Source organism: Myxine glutinosa, chromosome 2 (genome assembly GCF_964187855.1).
Source record: "Myxine glutinosa chromosome 2, kmMyxGlut1.1, whole genome shotgun sequence".
In the NCBI taxonomy this organism is placed as follows: Eukaryota; Metazoa; Chordata; class Myxini; order Myxiniformes; family Myxinidae; genus Myxine; species Myxine glutinosa.
Genome location: NC_136262.1, coordinates 186,518,882 through 186,534,847, shown reverse-complemented (window position 1 = coordinate 186,534,847; position 15,966 = coordinate 186,518,882). Strand labels below are relative to the sequence as shown.

General features: G+C 47.4%; 1 protein-coding gene across 2 annotated transcripts in view; it reads right to left on the bottom strand.

Annotated features, from left to right (window-relative positions):
• LOC137422192 (uncharacterized) overlaps window positions 1–15,966 on the bottom strand; it is a 113,893-nt gene that overhangs the window by 21,530 nt on the left and 76,397 nt on the right. For both annotated transcript variants that reach the window (XM_078772079.1, XM_078772080.1), the window contains exons 5-7: window positions 10,990–11,093; window positions 10,809–10,897; window positions 529–572 (exon numbers count right to left, since the gene is read on the bottom strand). In XM_078772079.1, coding sequence (XP_078628205.1) covers window positions 529–572; window positions 10,809–10,897; window positions 10,990–11,093 — 237 coding nt within the window. The remainder of the gene's footprint in view (window positions 1–528; window positions 573–10,808; window positions 10,898–10,989; window positions 11,094–15,966) is intronic.

The following is a 15,966-nucleotide window of genomic DNA, read 5'->3' as shown; positions in this document are numbered from 1 at the left end:
GGGGTGGGGGGGGGGGGGGAGAGGTATAAAACACAAGGGGACCGAAATTAGCGGGGGTAGAAAAGATCAAGGTTTTGGATGGGGGAGGATAAGAGATGGTGGTGAACAGCTGTTTTAAAGACCTGGAGGGTGGAGTGGGATTGAAGAGAGTGGGGGAGTTTGTTCCAGAGGCGGGAGAAAAGAGGAATGAAGGAGTGAAGGTGAGCAGAAAGTCTTGATTTTGGCAGTTTAACCATAAGTCCCCGCTTCTTGGGTATTGGACTTGGACCATAATAGGATATCATGTGTCAATCAGTGACAAAAATATCTCAGTTGTATCCATTTTTAATTCAGGCTGCAACAAGGAAAATGTGAAAACGGTCATGGGGTGTGAATACTTTTCATCCTAGCAGTATCAATTATTCAAGGGATGGTGGACTTTAGAAATACTCGACTAGAATTATTGGCAAAAAAATTTTTTTTGGGAAAAATGCACATCATTGACAACTTATGAGAAGCAATTATGGGAGAGAATGAAACTGTACGTACTTTATTCCAGGAACTTCGCATGACTTTGGCCTCGATGACAATGACTGTCGGAGTAAAATTGGGGCATGTAAGGTGAGCATCATGCAATTTTCAGCAGATTGCTAAATCATAATTAACAAGCTTAGAAAATAGAACAGAGAATCTTATATTTATATTGGTACTGCAGGTATAATTAAAGAAGTGCTTTTGAAGGTGCTAATCTGCAAGTGGAGTGTAAATGAAGTGTAGCGACACAAAAGCAGCAGATTAGGTTTTGAAGACGAGTAACTAAACAAGGACAGTGTACAGTACATTCATTTTTGGTTTGCCAACTGTCACATGCAATGTCTATGAAACCACTTTCACACCGGGGTGGCCTGAGGTCAAGTTTTACATTGTTGGTTGTTGTTGCTTTGAACATGCATTTGGCATATTTGTCCAGTCCAAAAGGCCATCCACCACATCCTCTGTCTCTCTTTGTCTGTCTGTCTGTCTCTCTTTGTCTGTCTGCATCTGTCTGTATCTCTGTCTGTGTATCTGTCTGTGTATCTGTCTGTATCTCTGTCTGTATCTCTGTCTGTATCTCTGTCTGTATCTCTGTCTGTGTATCTGTCTGTGTATCTGTCTGTGTATCTGTGTCTGTGTCTCTGTCTGTCTGTCTCTGTCTTTGTCTGTCTCTGTCTTTGTCTGTCTCTCTCTCTTGTCCTCCCTCCTTGTCTCTCTCTTGTCCTCCCTCCCTGTCTCTCTCTTGTCCTCCCTCCCTGTCTCTCTCTTGTCCTCCCTCCCTGTCTCTCTCTTGTCCTCCCTCCCTGTCTCTCTCTTGTCCGCCCTCCCTGTCTCTCTCTTGTCCTCCCTCCCCGTCTCTCTCTTGTCCTCCCTCCCTGTCTCTCTCTTGTCCTCCCTCCCTGTTTCTCTCTTGTCCTCCCTCCCTGTCTCTCTTGTCCTCCCTCCCTGTCTCTCTTGTCCTCCTCACCCCCTCTCTCTCTCATACTCCCCCCCCCCCCACACTCTCTCTTGTCCCCCCCCCCACACTCTCTCTTGTCCCCCCCCGCCACCTCCCTCTCTCTTGTCCTCCCTCCCTGTCTCTCTCTTGTCCTCCCCCCGCCACCTCTCTCTCTTGTCCTCCCCCCGCCACCTCTCTCTCTTGTCCTCCCCCCGCCACCTCTCTCTCTTGTCCTCCCCCCGCCACCTCTCTCTCTTGTCCTCCCCCCGCCACCTCTCTCTCTTGTCCTCCCCCCGCCACCTCTCTCTTGTCCTCCCCCCGCCACCTCTCTCTTGTCCTCCCCCCGCCACCTCTCTCACTTGTCCTCCCCCCGCCACCTCTCTCTCTTGTCCTCCCCCCGCCACCTCTCTCTCTTGTCCTCCCTCCGCCACCTCTCTCTTGTCCTTCCGCCACCTCTCTCTTGTCCTCCCCCCACAACCTCTCTCTCTTGACCTCCCTCCCTGTCTCTCTCTTGTCCTCCCTCCCTGTCTCTCTCTTGTCCTCCCTCCCTGTCTCTCTCTTGTCCTCCCTCCCTGTCTCTCTCTTGTCCTCCCTCCCTGTCTCTCTCTTGTCCTCCCTCCCTGTCTCTCTCTTGTCCTCCCTCCCTGTCTCTCTCTTGTCCTCCCTCCCTGTCTCTCTCTTGTCCTCCCTCCCTGTCTCTCTCTTGTCCTCCCTCCCTGTCTCTCTCTTGTCCTCCCTCCCTGTCTCTCTCTTGTCCTCCCTCCCTGTCTCTCTCTTGTCCTCCCTCCCTGTCTCTCTCTTGTCCTCCCTCCCTGTCTCTCTCTTGTCCTCCCTCCCTGTCTCTCTCTTGTCCTCCCTCCCTGTCTCTCTCTTGTCCTCCCTCCCTGTCTCTCTCTTGTCCTCCCTCCCTGTCTCTCTCTTGTCCTCCCTCCCTGTCTCTCTCTTGTCCTCCCTCCCTGTCTCTCTCTTGTCCTCCCTCCCTGTCTCTCTCTTGTCCTCCCTCCCTGTCTCTCTCTTGTCCTCCCTCCCTGTCTCTCTCTTGTCCTCCCTCCCTGTCTCTCTCTTGTCCTCCCTCCCTGTCTCTCTCTTGTCCTCCCTCCCTGTCTCTCTCTTGTCCTCTCTCCCTGTCTCTCTCTTGTCCTCCCAACCTCTCTCTCTTGTCCTCCCTCCCTGTCTCTCTTGTCCTCCCTCCCTGTCTCTCTCTGGGCTTCCCTCCCTGTCTCTCTCTTGTCCTCCCTCCCTGTCTCTCTCTTGTCCTCCCTCCCTGTCTCTCTCTTGTCCTCCCTCCCTGTTTCTCTCTTGTCCCCCCTCCCTGTTTCTCTCTTGTCCTCCCTCCCTGTCTCTCTCTTGTCCTCCCTCCCTGTCTCTCTCTTGTCCTCCCTCCCTGTCTCTCTCTTGTCCTCCCTCCCTGTCTCTCTCTTGTCCTCCCTCCTCGTCTCTCTCTTGTCCTCCCTCCCCGTCTCTCTCTTGTCCTCCCTCCCTGTCTCTCTTGTCCTCCCTCCCTGTCTCTCTTGTCCTCCTCACCCCCTCTCTCTCTCATACTCCCCCCCCCCTCTCTCTCTCATACTCACCCCCTCTCTCTCTCATACTTCCCCCCCTCTCTCTCTCATACTCCCCCCCCCCCCCGTCTCTCTCTCTCATACTCCCCCCCCCTCTCTCTTGTCCTCCCCTCTGTCTGCATCTCTCCTCCCCTCTGTCTGCTCTGATCCTCTCTTCCCCTCTGTCTGCTCCTATCCTCTCTTCCCCTCTGTCTGCTCCTATCCTCTCCTCCCCCTCTGTCTGCTATCCTCTCCTCCCCCTGTCTGCTCCTATCCTCTCCTCCCCTCTGTCTGCTCCTATCCTCTCCTCCTCTGTCTGCTCCTATCCTCTCCGTCTGCTCCTCTCCTCTCCTCCCCTCTGTCTGCTCCTATCCTCTCCTCCCCTCTGTCTGCTCCTATCCTCTCCTCACCTCTGTCTGCTCCTATCCTCTCCTCCCCTCTGTCTGCTCCTATCCTCTCCTCCCCTCTGTCTGCTCCCATCCTCTCCTCTCCTCCCCTCTGTCTGCTCCTATCCTCTCCTCCCCTCTGTCTGCTCCTATCCTCTCCTCCCCTCTGTCTGCTCCTATCCTCTCCTCCCCTCTGTCTGCTCCTATCCTCTCCTCCCCTCCCCTCTGTCTGCTCCTATCCTCTCCTCTCCTCCCCTCTGTCTGCTCCCATCCTCTCCTCTCCTCCCCTCTGTCTGCTCCCATCCTCCCCTCCCCTCTGTCTGCTCCCATCCTCTCCCCCCCTCTGTCTGCTCCCATCCTCTCCTCCCCTCTGTCTGCTCCCATCCTCTCCTCTCTCTGCTCCTATCCTCTTCTCTGTCTGCTCCTTTCCTCTCCTCCCCCCTGTCTGCTCCTATCCTCTCCTCCCCGCTGTCTGCTCCTATCCTCTCCTCCCCTCTGTCTGCTCCTATCCTCTCCTCCCCCCTGTCTGCTCCCATCCTCTCCTCCCCCCTGTCTGCTCCCATCCTCTCCTCCCCACTATCCTCTCCCCCCCCCCCCCCCTCTGTCTGCTCCTATCCTCTCCTCCCCTCTGTCTGCTCCTATCCTCTCCTCTCCTCCCCTTTGTCTGTTCTTCTCGTCTCTGATATTGACCTGATATTGCTTTCATACTCTGCCTTAATGGACTTGCTCTTTGGCAAAAATATAAGTTCATCAAAAAGTAATCACTCATTTTACAGAATTAAAAATTATTAAGAGAAGAAATCCGAGTAAAAGTGCACTTTCACACTGCACACAGGTGTTAAACACAGTACATTCAAAAATAGATTAAAACATTTAAACATACTGTGCAAGGAAATATGCAACAAGTGCAGGCAATTCAAAGAAAGTACAGTACATCAATTTCACAGATTACAATAGATACAACACAATTAAAATAATTAATCAAGTTATACAAGAAAATCAGTAACTTCATTAGCAACAAAGTAAATTGCAGTGCATGTCGACGAAGGCACTTATTGATGCAAATGACAAAATAAACTACAAAATAACTGAACAAACTTTACACATGGATAAGAAAAGTTCAGCATGGGCAACATTTTTCTGGATCATAGCAATGACTGAAAATAACTAGAACGCCACTCAGTAGAGCGCATACTCCCGCCGTGGGTCAAGTTGGCATAATACGTTTTGTTTAACATCCCCTCTCCCCATAACAATAAATGAAAAAGAAAGTAGGCCCTAACTGTCAGAGAATTTATTTTGATATATCTCGGAATTAGAGGAGAAAAACATCATTTAAGAATAAGATTAAAAGCTTTAATGCAGTAAAACAGAAGAAAAAAAATTCCCAAAAAATTCCTGGATCCGGAATAATATCCTGAGCTTCACCAAAAACTAATCAATTCTTCCTTATCCCAAGGGCAATCATCCCACCAACTTTCATCCAAATCCGTTCACAACTTTTCCAGATATCCTGTTCACAAACACGAACATACGAACACACATATGAACACACATATGCGCACACATACGCACACACACACGATCGAATGCATTACTCCCTGGCAGGAGTAATTATTCATAAACTGTTTCTCAAAAATAATACTGTTGCAGGAATGTGATAGGAGGTAATGGGAGCAATGTAGCTTCGTTATGCCATTAGTACATGTTTAGTATAAGAGTATGGTATCTGGTGTGAAAATGGAGGAAATGCTTCGAAGTTCTTAAAAGAGATGATAATTGTGTTCCCCAACCCCTCTGTATGTCCTGTCCTCTCCACTTGCATCCTTGTAAGTCCTACCACCCATTCCTCCCCTCCCTTTTTTAACTACTTAAATCATTCCTTTGTCACCTATCTCTATGTGTTTTCCGTACAAGAAGCACCCACTTCCTAAGGGAGCAGCCAATGGGATTATGTTGTTATCCTTATTCAAACGTGTAATTAAAAATACCTCACTGCACTGGAAAATGTGGGGTCAGGAATACTGTACTTTAATGTGTGGGGAGTTGTAATACCCTCTGCCACCAGGAGAAGCGCTACACGATACACCTTTACAAGGAGAATTTGCGCCCCCCCCTCCCCCCTCCCCCCTCCCGGCAAAGATAAAAACACCCCGAAACACCAATTCGGGTCATAGATGTAGTCGGTCCAAAACTGTAGGAGTACCGACACCGACAAACACACCGACACACACCGACACACACACAAGTAAGGATAACAAACTGTTGGGCTTGCTCCACAAGCTAAGCAAATCCCCTCACTGAATGACCCTGGCACACCTCACGGCCGCACACTTAGATAAAGAAAGCCATAGCTTGTCGGCAGCAGTATGTACAGTCACGTGAAAAAGTAAGTACACCCCATGTAAAGTTTTGACTTTTTCAACATATTTCAACATACAGCTATTTGATCTTCATTTCAACAATATTGATAGATAAAGGTGATATAATATAACAAATATCATGAAACATTTACATTTTGTAGTCCATTGTATAATTTAAATAAACATAAATGCAAATTTTGCATGTGGAAAAAGTAGGTTTGGCTCTAATCGGACACGATGGCTCCAATAGGTGGTATTTCCCCCTTTGGCAGAAACAACCTCAAGTAGGCGTTTCTTATAACTGTCTACCAGTCTCTGACATCGACGGGGAGAAATTTTTGCCCACTCCTCCATGCAGAATTCTTTCAGCTGTGCGATGTTTGAGGGGTTTCTTGCATGCACAGCTCGTTTCAAATCCCCCCACAACATCTCGATGGGATTTAGATCCCGGCTTTGACTTGGCCATTCCAGAACCCTCCATTTCTTTCTTTTCAGCCACTCCTTGGTGGATTTACTGGTATGTTTCGGGTCATTGTCATGTTGCAAGGTCCACCTTCGGTTGAGCTTCCTCTTTCCGACAGATGGCCTCACATTATCCTCAAGTACCCTCTGGTACAATGAAGAATTCATAGTGGATTCCATGATGGTGAGCTGCCCAGGCCCTGATGCAGCAAAGCTGCCCAAAACCATATTTCCACCACCATGCTTTACAGTTTGTATCAGGTTATTGTGGTCAAATGCTGTCTTTGGTTTTCGCCAAACATGTCTTCTGGTACTGTGGCAAAATAGCTCTACCTTTGACTCATCTGTCCAGAGCACATTGTTCCAGAAGTGCTGGTCTTTGCCAAGGTGTTCATTGACAAACTTTAGGCTTGCCCTGATGTTCTTTCTGGACAGCAAAGGTTTCCTCCTGGCACACCTCCCATGTAGATCAAATTTGTGCAGCCTCTTTCTAATGGTAGACTCGTGCACTTTGACATCAACAGTGGTAAGAGCTACCTGTAGGTCCCGTGATGACATTCTGGGGTTCTTAGAGACTTCTTTCAGCATCTTGCGGTCTGCTCTCGGGCTGAACTTGCTGGGGTGGCCTGGCCTGAACAAGTTGGCAGTTGTTTGGAATCTTCTCCACTTGTAGATGATCTTCCGTACAGTTGAATGATTGATTTCAAATTGTTTGGAGATCTTTTTAAATCCCTTTCCAGACTCGTAGGCATCTATAACCTTCTTTCTGAAGGCCTGAGAGAGCTCTTTTGACCTTGGCATGGTGACGCCGCACACTTCAACAACAAAGAGCAAACCAAACAAAATGTCTGAGGTTTAAATAAGACAGGTTCCTCCAAGATCCTCTCTAACGATGTTCTCATCATTTGCACCTGAGCTGGTGCACCTGATTCTAATTTTAGGTATTTGAAGTGTGATAAATGAAGGGGTGTACTTACTTTTTCCACATGCGAAATTTGCATTTATGTTTGTTTAAATTATACAATGGACTACAAAATGTAAATGTTTCAGGATATTTGTTATATTATATCACCTTTATCTATCAATATTGTTGAAATGAAGATCAAATAGCTGTATGTTGAAATATGTTGAAAAAGTCAAAACTTTACATGGGGTGTACTTACTTTTTCACGTGACTGTATGTCAAGGCACGAAGGTTCATGGGGAGAGCCAATGAGCATGTTGTTGTGGGTGAGTGAATGTGGAGGGGAGGAGTGCTAGGCATAAAGAGCGCAGCACATAGTGCTCTCGGTAGAGTTCGGGGAGAGCTCGGTAAGTTTCAGTTCGGGATCCAGTGCGGCAGGAGAGCTCAGTTCGGCACTGAAGAGAAAGATGTCTTGCGGAGCCAGCCCAAGCACAAAGAAAAGCGTGTGCAAGGAGGCCACAGGGCCCAGGATGCGACGCTGCCTTGACATGTCTTTGCCGCCATTACTAGTTTCCCCAAGCAGACCTCCTGGATGACTACGCACAAGCATCGTGTCGGGGTCAGGTTATTTGAGTCTTCGTCTTGTCATTCCCTATGTTTTGCTCTCTCCCATGTGAATAAAATAAAATAAAAACCACCTTTAGAGGCCATTTTTCCCCGCAAGCGGGGGTTGGCCTTTTTCGGGAACCGTGGTAGTTGTTGTTTTTCGGTCCCCTTTTTGAAGCAATGTTTTACGGCCGGATGCCCTTCCTGACGCCAACCCTTTTTGCCGCCTTTAACGACAAGCAGGGAATTACCAGTGAACTGGTACTCAATTAGCCGACCTCGGAAGGATGACAGGCTGAGTCAACCCCCCTGGCGTTAATTCAGCGATCGACCGGGTTTCGAACCCAGGATCCTAGGATCCTAAGCTGACACCCTAGCCGCTAGCCCAACACCAGGTTCTCTCCCATGTGAATAATCTATCTATAATTCCAGCAATCTCTGTGTGTCTGTGTGTCTGTGTGTCTGTGTGTCTGTGTGTCTGTGTGTCTGTGTGTCTGTGTGTCTGTGACCGCTGTTTCTCGACAACCACGGGTCCGATATACTTGAAACTTGCCAGGTATATTGCTGGGGACCCGAGGATGTGCCTTTTCAAGGTTTCATATTAATCGGACAATTACTTACCGAGCTATGTCCAAAAAACGCTGCAACCAATCAGAGAGCAGCGAGCTATCACGTGTGCCGAACGTGGCGATCAGACTCTGCCTCGGACGGCACATTTGACAGCGTATTCATTTATTTCACGTTGGAAAACTATGTTGCCGTTAAACTATGTTTTAAAACGAATTCAAACTGCGATTAAATTAAAACGATTCATCCTAACTGCGATTTGCGAACTTCCGGACAGTGACGACTTATCTTCCGGCAGCCAATCACAGAACGCTCTGTTGCGTAGGCGTGGCCGATGTGAGACGAGCGGAGCTGAGCGCGTTACGAGCTGACCGCCATTACGGTACGTAATTCGATTTCTTATGCGCATTATTTGACAGCGTATTCATTTATTTCACGTTGGAAAACTATGTTGCCGTTAAACTATGTTTTAAAACGAATTCAAACTGCGATTAAATTAAAACGATTCATCCTAACTGCGATTTGCGAACTTCCGGACAGTGACGACTTATCTTCCGGCAGCCAATCACAGAACGCTCTGTTGCGTAGGCGTGGCCGATGTGAGACGAGCGGAGCTGAGCGCGTTACGAGCTGACCGCCATTACGGTACGTAATTCGATTTCTTATGCGCATTATTTCTCCCAATTCAGTCAGAGCGAAGGGCGGAAGCGAAGAGCGTTGTTTTTTTTGTTTACGGGCGTACGGGCGGGGTAGAGCGTACGGGTAGCGTTTTTTTTTTTTTTTGGCCACGGAACGGGCACCCACGTACGGGCAATGCCCTAGTATAAGATAAATGTGATAAGCCGATCGAGATTTTGTGGGCACGGGGGATGTTGTAATTACAATTGTATAGTAGAATCATTGTTATAGATGCGTTTTTCTCTCTTCCCAGTTTTCCATTCCCCTTTGACCACAATTTATTAAACCTGTGCTCACCATCTGTGTGTTGGCCTGGCGAGCGGTTCGTTAATTGGAACAATAACCCCGGTGCGAGTAAAACTCGCAGCAGTTGGGAATTGATGTGAATCCTCGTTTGGAGGTCACATAAAATCAGCAATACAGTTCCTTGAGGTTGCTTGGCGCCGCAGTCCTGAATGAACGGTGAACCTATCACAGCGCCAAATTCTCGTTAAGTCGTCTGTACTCCAAAAACAGAAAACCAAACGGATCAAAGAGATGATATGTTCGGCTTTCACGGCAGACAGCATATAGTCTCTTGCAACGGTCCATCCCTGAATTGAGGATCATGCGGGTGGTATATATGAACCCCTAACCTCCCAGAGGTCTACCGTAACAATACATCATATAATGGTAAAGTCTGCATGTTCGACAAATGACGTGAAACAAATTTTGAGGTTTCGTTTGGTTTTTAATAACGAAACTAGAACTTCTGTAATGTCACCGATTCACACCAAAAAAACAACAACACAAAAAACCCCACAGACTTTAGAATGGGGCCTACTGACAAGGTCCTGTGATGTAGGCCTGAATAAGGGTCGGTAATGACTTGCAATGATGTAACAATATAAAGAATGGTTCAGAAGGTCAATAATGTGTGTAAGCACCATTGTAAAGAAAATGAATGCCTCAACCGTGAGAAAGCCACCAGAGAATCCGAAGGGAGTCAATGCCATTCCTGGTGCAAAACAGCCTCCGACGGTGCCCGAGTCTACACAGAAGGGTCTACTTTGTTCAATCCAATTCTCATCAGACCAATGGATCTTCCTCCAGGATGTGATATTTCAGTATTAACATGCCCGGCACCATACACAGCATGCTACATTGCTACATTGAGTTATGGGTCGAGAGGAGGGTCTCATCGGTTTCCCTGCTTTGTAACCTACCACACAAAGCTAGTTCTGGACAGTACAGAATAACTTTGAAGGGCATTCTATTCATGCTGCGACACTAAGCTTGTGGCAAAAAATATGCTTGACGAGCCTGATCAGAGCTGCATTTTCTCTGTTAGCAGTCACCCTGGGTCATCCAGATCTGATGCCTGTGTTTAATATCATTAGGTTGTTGATGCTTGTGGACCAATCTGCTGATAACAGTCTGATGGAAGTCAAGCTGACGTCCAATTTCACTGGAGCACATCTGAGCATAGTTCATAATTTCTTGCTATATTTGAGCTTCATGAAGTCTCATATGGGCCAATGTAATACAGTGTGTCAATGGAAGTACACAACGATGTTGTTAATCTCTCCAACCCTTGACCAAATGAAAGTGTTTTCAAGTGGATAACCTTATAGCATGCTGTAAAGGCTGGGTGTAAAAAAACAAAAAGGGCCTTGGTCTAGTGATGAATGGAAAACAAAGTCTGTGCATGGAAGGCTTTTTCATTTGTGTTTGAAAGAAATTATGAATGTGATTGAATAGTTTGTTCACAAACAGCAGTTTTGTCGGCATGCTTAAAACCTTTTTTCCTACATGTACACAATCTAACATCATTCAAACGTATCTGAGAGATTTAATCGTTTTGAAATGAAATACCTTCTTTGTCTCCCACAATTGCTTTGGCATTGCAGGATCATCCGCGTTCAGCAAGTCCTCCTCTATCGTCGGTACTTCCAACTGGAAGGCTGCACAAAGATTATACATTACACTGGAAATATCACAATCCATTCGGCAAATGAAATTAATACGTGAGCTTGTCACGAGATCAGACACTCACCATTTTTTCGATTCAATTGCGAGGCAACACAACTGGCTTGAACAAAAGGGTTTTGTGGAGAGTTGTTGAGAACACTGGCATGTAAGGCAGAGTCTGAATGTGTCCTGTAGAGAGAAACGCAAACCACTTGAACCATGTACGCAACAAGAATGTTTAAAGATGAAACAAAATGCACCAGCTAATTTATCTTGCTGGTGGTGGAGCCTTCCTTTTATGTGCAAGAATCACATGTGTACCTTTTATATGAGAACATACCAACACTCAAACAAGCAGGAAGTTTATGAGCATCGAAGCACAAAGATAGCTGACATTTTTCCACATTGCCAGTCACAACGTCAATCAGCCAAAAAGGGATAATAGTGGTGCGCGCACACACACTCAGACCAGGTACTTGCACACAGCTTTGGTACATTCTTGAATGTTAGTTAACGGCACACATGCATACACCTACAGTTCATCAAAACCTGCAGTACCTTGTGCAAACATGAAAAGTTTTATGGTATTAATAAGGAGATATGTATACATAAACATACATATATATATATATACAGACTTGGCATTTAATATGGAATTTTTTTTTTTTTCTTGACTTGGGTTTACTTTCTTAACTCAGTATATCAATCTGGAGAGTTTCTTTTCCACTTTGGTGATTTATTTGTTAAAAGAACCATGTCACTGATTGTCGCAGCAAGAAGTCAACAACAGGATTATATCACAGGTGGCGTGGCAAAATGTACGGACAGGTGCATTTCATGATTGGCTTCACAGTCAGGTATACAAGGGTTGTTGCGTTCTGTATTAGTGGAAAACAACTGCTGCACGTCTCCAAAAGTTATTGCCGCTTCCTCTGGAGATGGTCCGTCAACTCGACAATGCTGTTTGTCATGGAGTGGTGGCTTTACGAAATTACGGCATGAAACAGCATGCTATTGCTCGGCAGTATGGCATCACTCAAGGTCAGGTGTCAAAGATCCTGAAACGAAATGCTCAGAGGGGTGTCCCTACTCCAATACCGAGGCCAGGACGTCCCCGCAGAACCACAAGGAGGGATGATCGCCAGCTGCACCGGTTAGTCCGCAATGGCCGTACCAAGTCAGCTAATCGGCTTAGGGCTGAGTGGCAGCAACTGACAAATGTGCCTGTATCCAGAAGGCTAGTCAACCAAAGACTGGTTCAAGCAGGCTATCTTGCCAGGCGTCCCTGAGAAAGCCACGCCTGACCAGTCAACACTGCCAGCGCCGATTGCAGTGGGTCAGAGAGCACCGTCAATGGCAGCCAGGACACTGGAATCACGTGATCTTCAGTGATGAGTCTAGTTTTCTGGTCTATCGTCAAGATGGCCGCGTCCGAGTGCGCAGACAAGTGCATGAAGCCTGGCCTCGGTGGACGTCCTGGCCTCGGTATTGGAGTAGGGACACCCCTCTGAGCATTTCGTTTCAGGATCTCTGACACCTGACCTTGAGTGATGCCATACTGCCGAGCAATAGCATGCTGTTTCATGCCAGAATTTCATAAAGCCACCACTCCATGACAAACAGCATGGTCAAGTTGACGGACCATCTCCAGAGGAAGCGGCAATAACCTTTGTAGACGTGCAGCAGTTGTTTTCCACTAATACAGAACGCAACAATCCTGATATACCCGATTGTGAAGCCAATCGTCAAATGTACCTGTCCTTACATTTTGTCATGCCACCTGTGATATAATCCTGTTATTGACTTCTTGCTGCGAAAGACAATCAGTGACATGGTTCTTTCAACAAAGACATCACCGAAGGGTAAAATAAACTCACCAGTTTGATATACTGAGTTCAGAAAAAAAATTATTCCATATTAAATGCCAAGTCTGTGTATATATATATACATACATACATACATACATACATACATACATACATACATATATATATAGTTGGACCCCGCTATTTTCAGAATTTGGGCATTCGCGGTTGATAAATTGTGACCTGCTTCTCTATTCACGGCCATGTGTCCCACGAATTTGCGGTTTTTCGCAAGCGTAAAAAAAAAAAATTTCATCATCCGCAAGCATGACCTCATTCTACATTTGCAGCACTGTGCTTCGTGTTTTCATGGCTTTCGCGGCCGCATTAAAATACAATGCACGTATGTTAGTCGCACTATAGGTATAAGCGAACTTCGCAGGATGTCCCACCAGCTGCATAACACATCATCCCCCACGAGTTATAGAATGAAAACACTTCATCAAATCTATTACTGTAATTAGCAGCTGCTTAATACATAATTATACGAGATGTTGCATAATGAAAACGTTTCGTGAGATGTCTCACCAGCTGCGTAAACAAGTCATCCCCTGCAAGTTATAGAATGAAAACGCTTTCATTAAATCTGTTATTGTAATTAGTAGTTGCTCAATACGGCATCATCCGATAACATCCCCCACAAACAATCTGCAGATTACTCACCCACTCCCACAGCTACCCACAACGCCCGCATTCATACATATTGTCCTGTGGACAGCTATTAAGACAGAGCGTCCACGGATGGCTAATCGAGCTTACTTTGAGGCATTTCAAAGAGCGGGGGGGGGGGGGGGGGGGCGGGGGGGTTTGTGGGGGAATGCCAACTTACCTTCACGCGCGCGGGCGTCTTCAACCTGAAAATCAATTCAACCCGAGACGGATGTAAAATGTACAAAAGGAGAATGTTTATTAAACGGAACCAGAGAACAAAGAAACGCGCCGGTAAATAAATAATGCTCCTAAATCGGGATCCCGCACACCTCACTTCAAATACAACAAGACAAAGGAGGAATCAATAAAATAAAACGACGTGTTTGCGTTTGTGCTGGCTTAGCTCTGTCTGTATTGTGTCCGGGATCATCAGGTATCGTCGGGCTTGAGCACCGTCGTCCAATGCAGGCCTCCCCTCTCAGGCGTTCACCTCAGGTGAATGCAGGCGTTCACCACGCCTCGATGCGTCCTCTCACGCCAAGCGAGCGAGCGGGCGTGCAACACGCTTTCTCGGTCGTGCAATGTTCTCCCGAATTCGGCACGAAGCTGCGATGCACCCAACGTTCGTGGCAAGAGGGTCGAAGGTGAAGGGACCAAATGAGCAGGGCGAGGCTGTGGCAGAAGAACAAGGGCAAGAAGACAGGTGGAGACAGAGGTCCGGGCAGGATGGATCCAGGGACGAGAAGAGGGAAAAATGTCCCACCGAGCGGTTTTACTGCCCATCCCGTGACGTCAGCTCTCTCTCCCTCCCAATCAGTCCGTCGCTTCCGTGTTGTCTTTCGCGCCTCCCGCCCATCGCCGACGCTTCTCCTCCAACGAGCGTGTTGCTTGTTGGAAGCGTTCTCGCGCCCTCCGCACTGATTGGCCTCGCGCCTCTGGTGTTACGTCATCGTGTTGCACGTCATTGTTGGTGGCCAATCAGTGTGGCACGTCCTTCATTTCCCTAATCTCCAATCAGCGCTCAGGTTGTTGCTCGCCCCTCCCCTCTGTCAATCACGAGTTCTCCTGGGTGTGGCTCTCGGCCTGCCTGTTCGATGTTTGTCTTAATGGTGCAACACTGCGCGGCCGGTGTTTTCAGCCCAAGTGTGTGGTCGCTTGCTGTTTGTTCTTCTGGTCAGTCATTGTAAGGGGAGATTTAATTAATGTGGTGCGCTATTGGGCCGAGCTAATGTATGTGATGTGTTGCCATAAGGGACAATGGATAAATCAGAGGGGTAAACACAACGGGGAATTAGCATAAACCATAGAACTACTTAACATGCCCCATCCCTCATAATGGGGATGAAGATACACCTTAATCCGACAAACCAGGCTAGACAGGTCCCTGACTTACTGTACATTGAGATGATTCTTCTTCTTCGCGACATCGGAGCACCTACCTATGCAGATCTACCTAAATCTATATATCCCCCTACCCAAACGACATAACAATATACTGACTGTGTCCTGGGCCTCAGTCATTCTTCTTGTCCCATTGCTTTGACCTGCATTTTTGCCTCCTGCTCTGCTCATTGTTCAATCATGGCTCACAAGCGCAAGACCATTGCCGGAGATGCGTCGACTACCAAGAGGCAGAAAACAGTGATGACCCTGAGCAACAAATTGGAGCTGCTCGACCGGCTTTCAAAAGCAGAGATTGCGGCCTCTGTGGGCAGGCATTACGGCATCAACGAATCTACCATTCGCTACATACGGAAGAACGAGAAGACGATTCATGAAAGTGTTGCAACAAGCGCTCATCGAGTACGAAGGTGGTCACCCATGTGATGTCCACATATAAAGGATGGAGAAGGCTCTCAGCATATGGATCGAGGCAACACGCAGAAGTGTATGCCTTTGCGTGGACCTCTCATTCGCACAAATGTGAAACGTATTAATGATCATCTGTCTGGCACTGGCGAGGGTGGTGCCAGCACGAGTGATGCGCCGAGCATTGATGGTATAATAAGCGCGAGTTAATTCACAGCATGTAGGGGGTAGTTTCATCGTTTCAAGGGGCGGTACTGTCTCAAAAATGTGAAGCTCACAAGGAAGCGTGCCTACGTGGACCATGACACAGCAAAAACTTTCCCTGCTCAACTCACGAGGCCGATTGAAAATAAGGGATACCTCCCAGAGCAGGTCTTCAATGCTGATGAAACTGGCCTCTTCTGGAGAAAGATGCCCACGAGAACTTTCATCTCGAAGCACGAGGAGACAGCATTGGGATTCAAGGCTGCCAAGGACCGGGTATCTCTTCTCCTCTGCGCAAACGCAAAAGGGGACTTCATGCTGAAACGCATGATGCTGTACCGTTCTCTGAACCCACGCGCTCTCAAGGGCAAGAACAAGCAAACTCCGCCCGTGTTTTGGAGGACCAACAAGAAAACCTGGGCGCCGGCAGCAATCGTCCTGGACTGGTTCCATAACTGTTTTGTCCCTCTGGTCGAGAGGTACATGGCAGAAAAAACCTTGCATTCAAGGTTCTTTTGCTTGTGGACAATGCT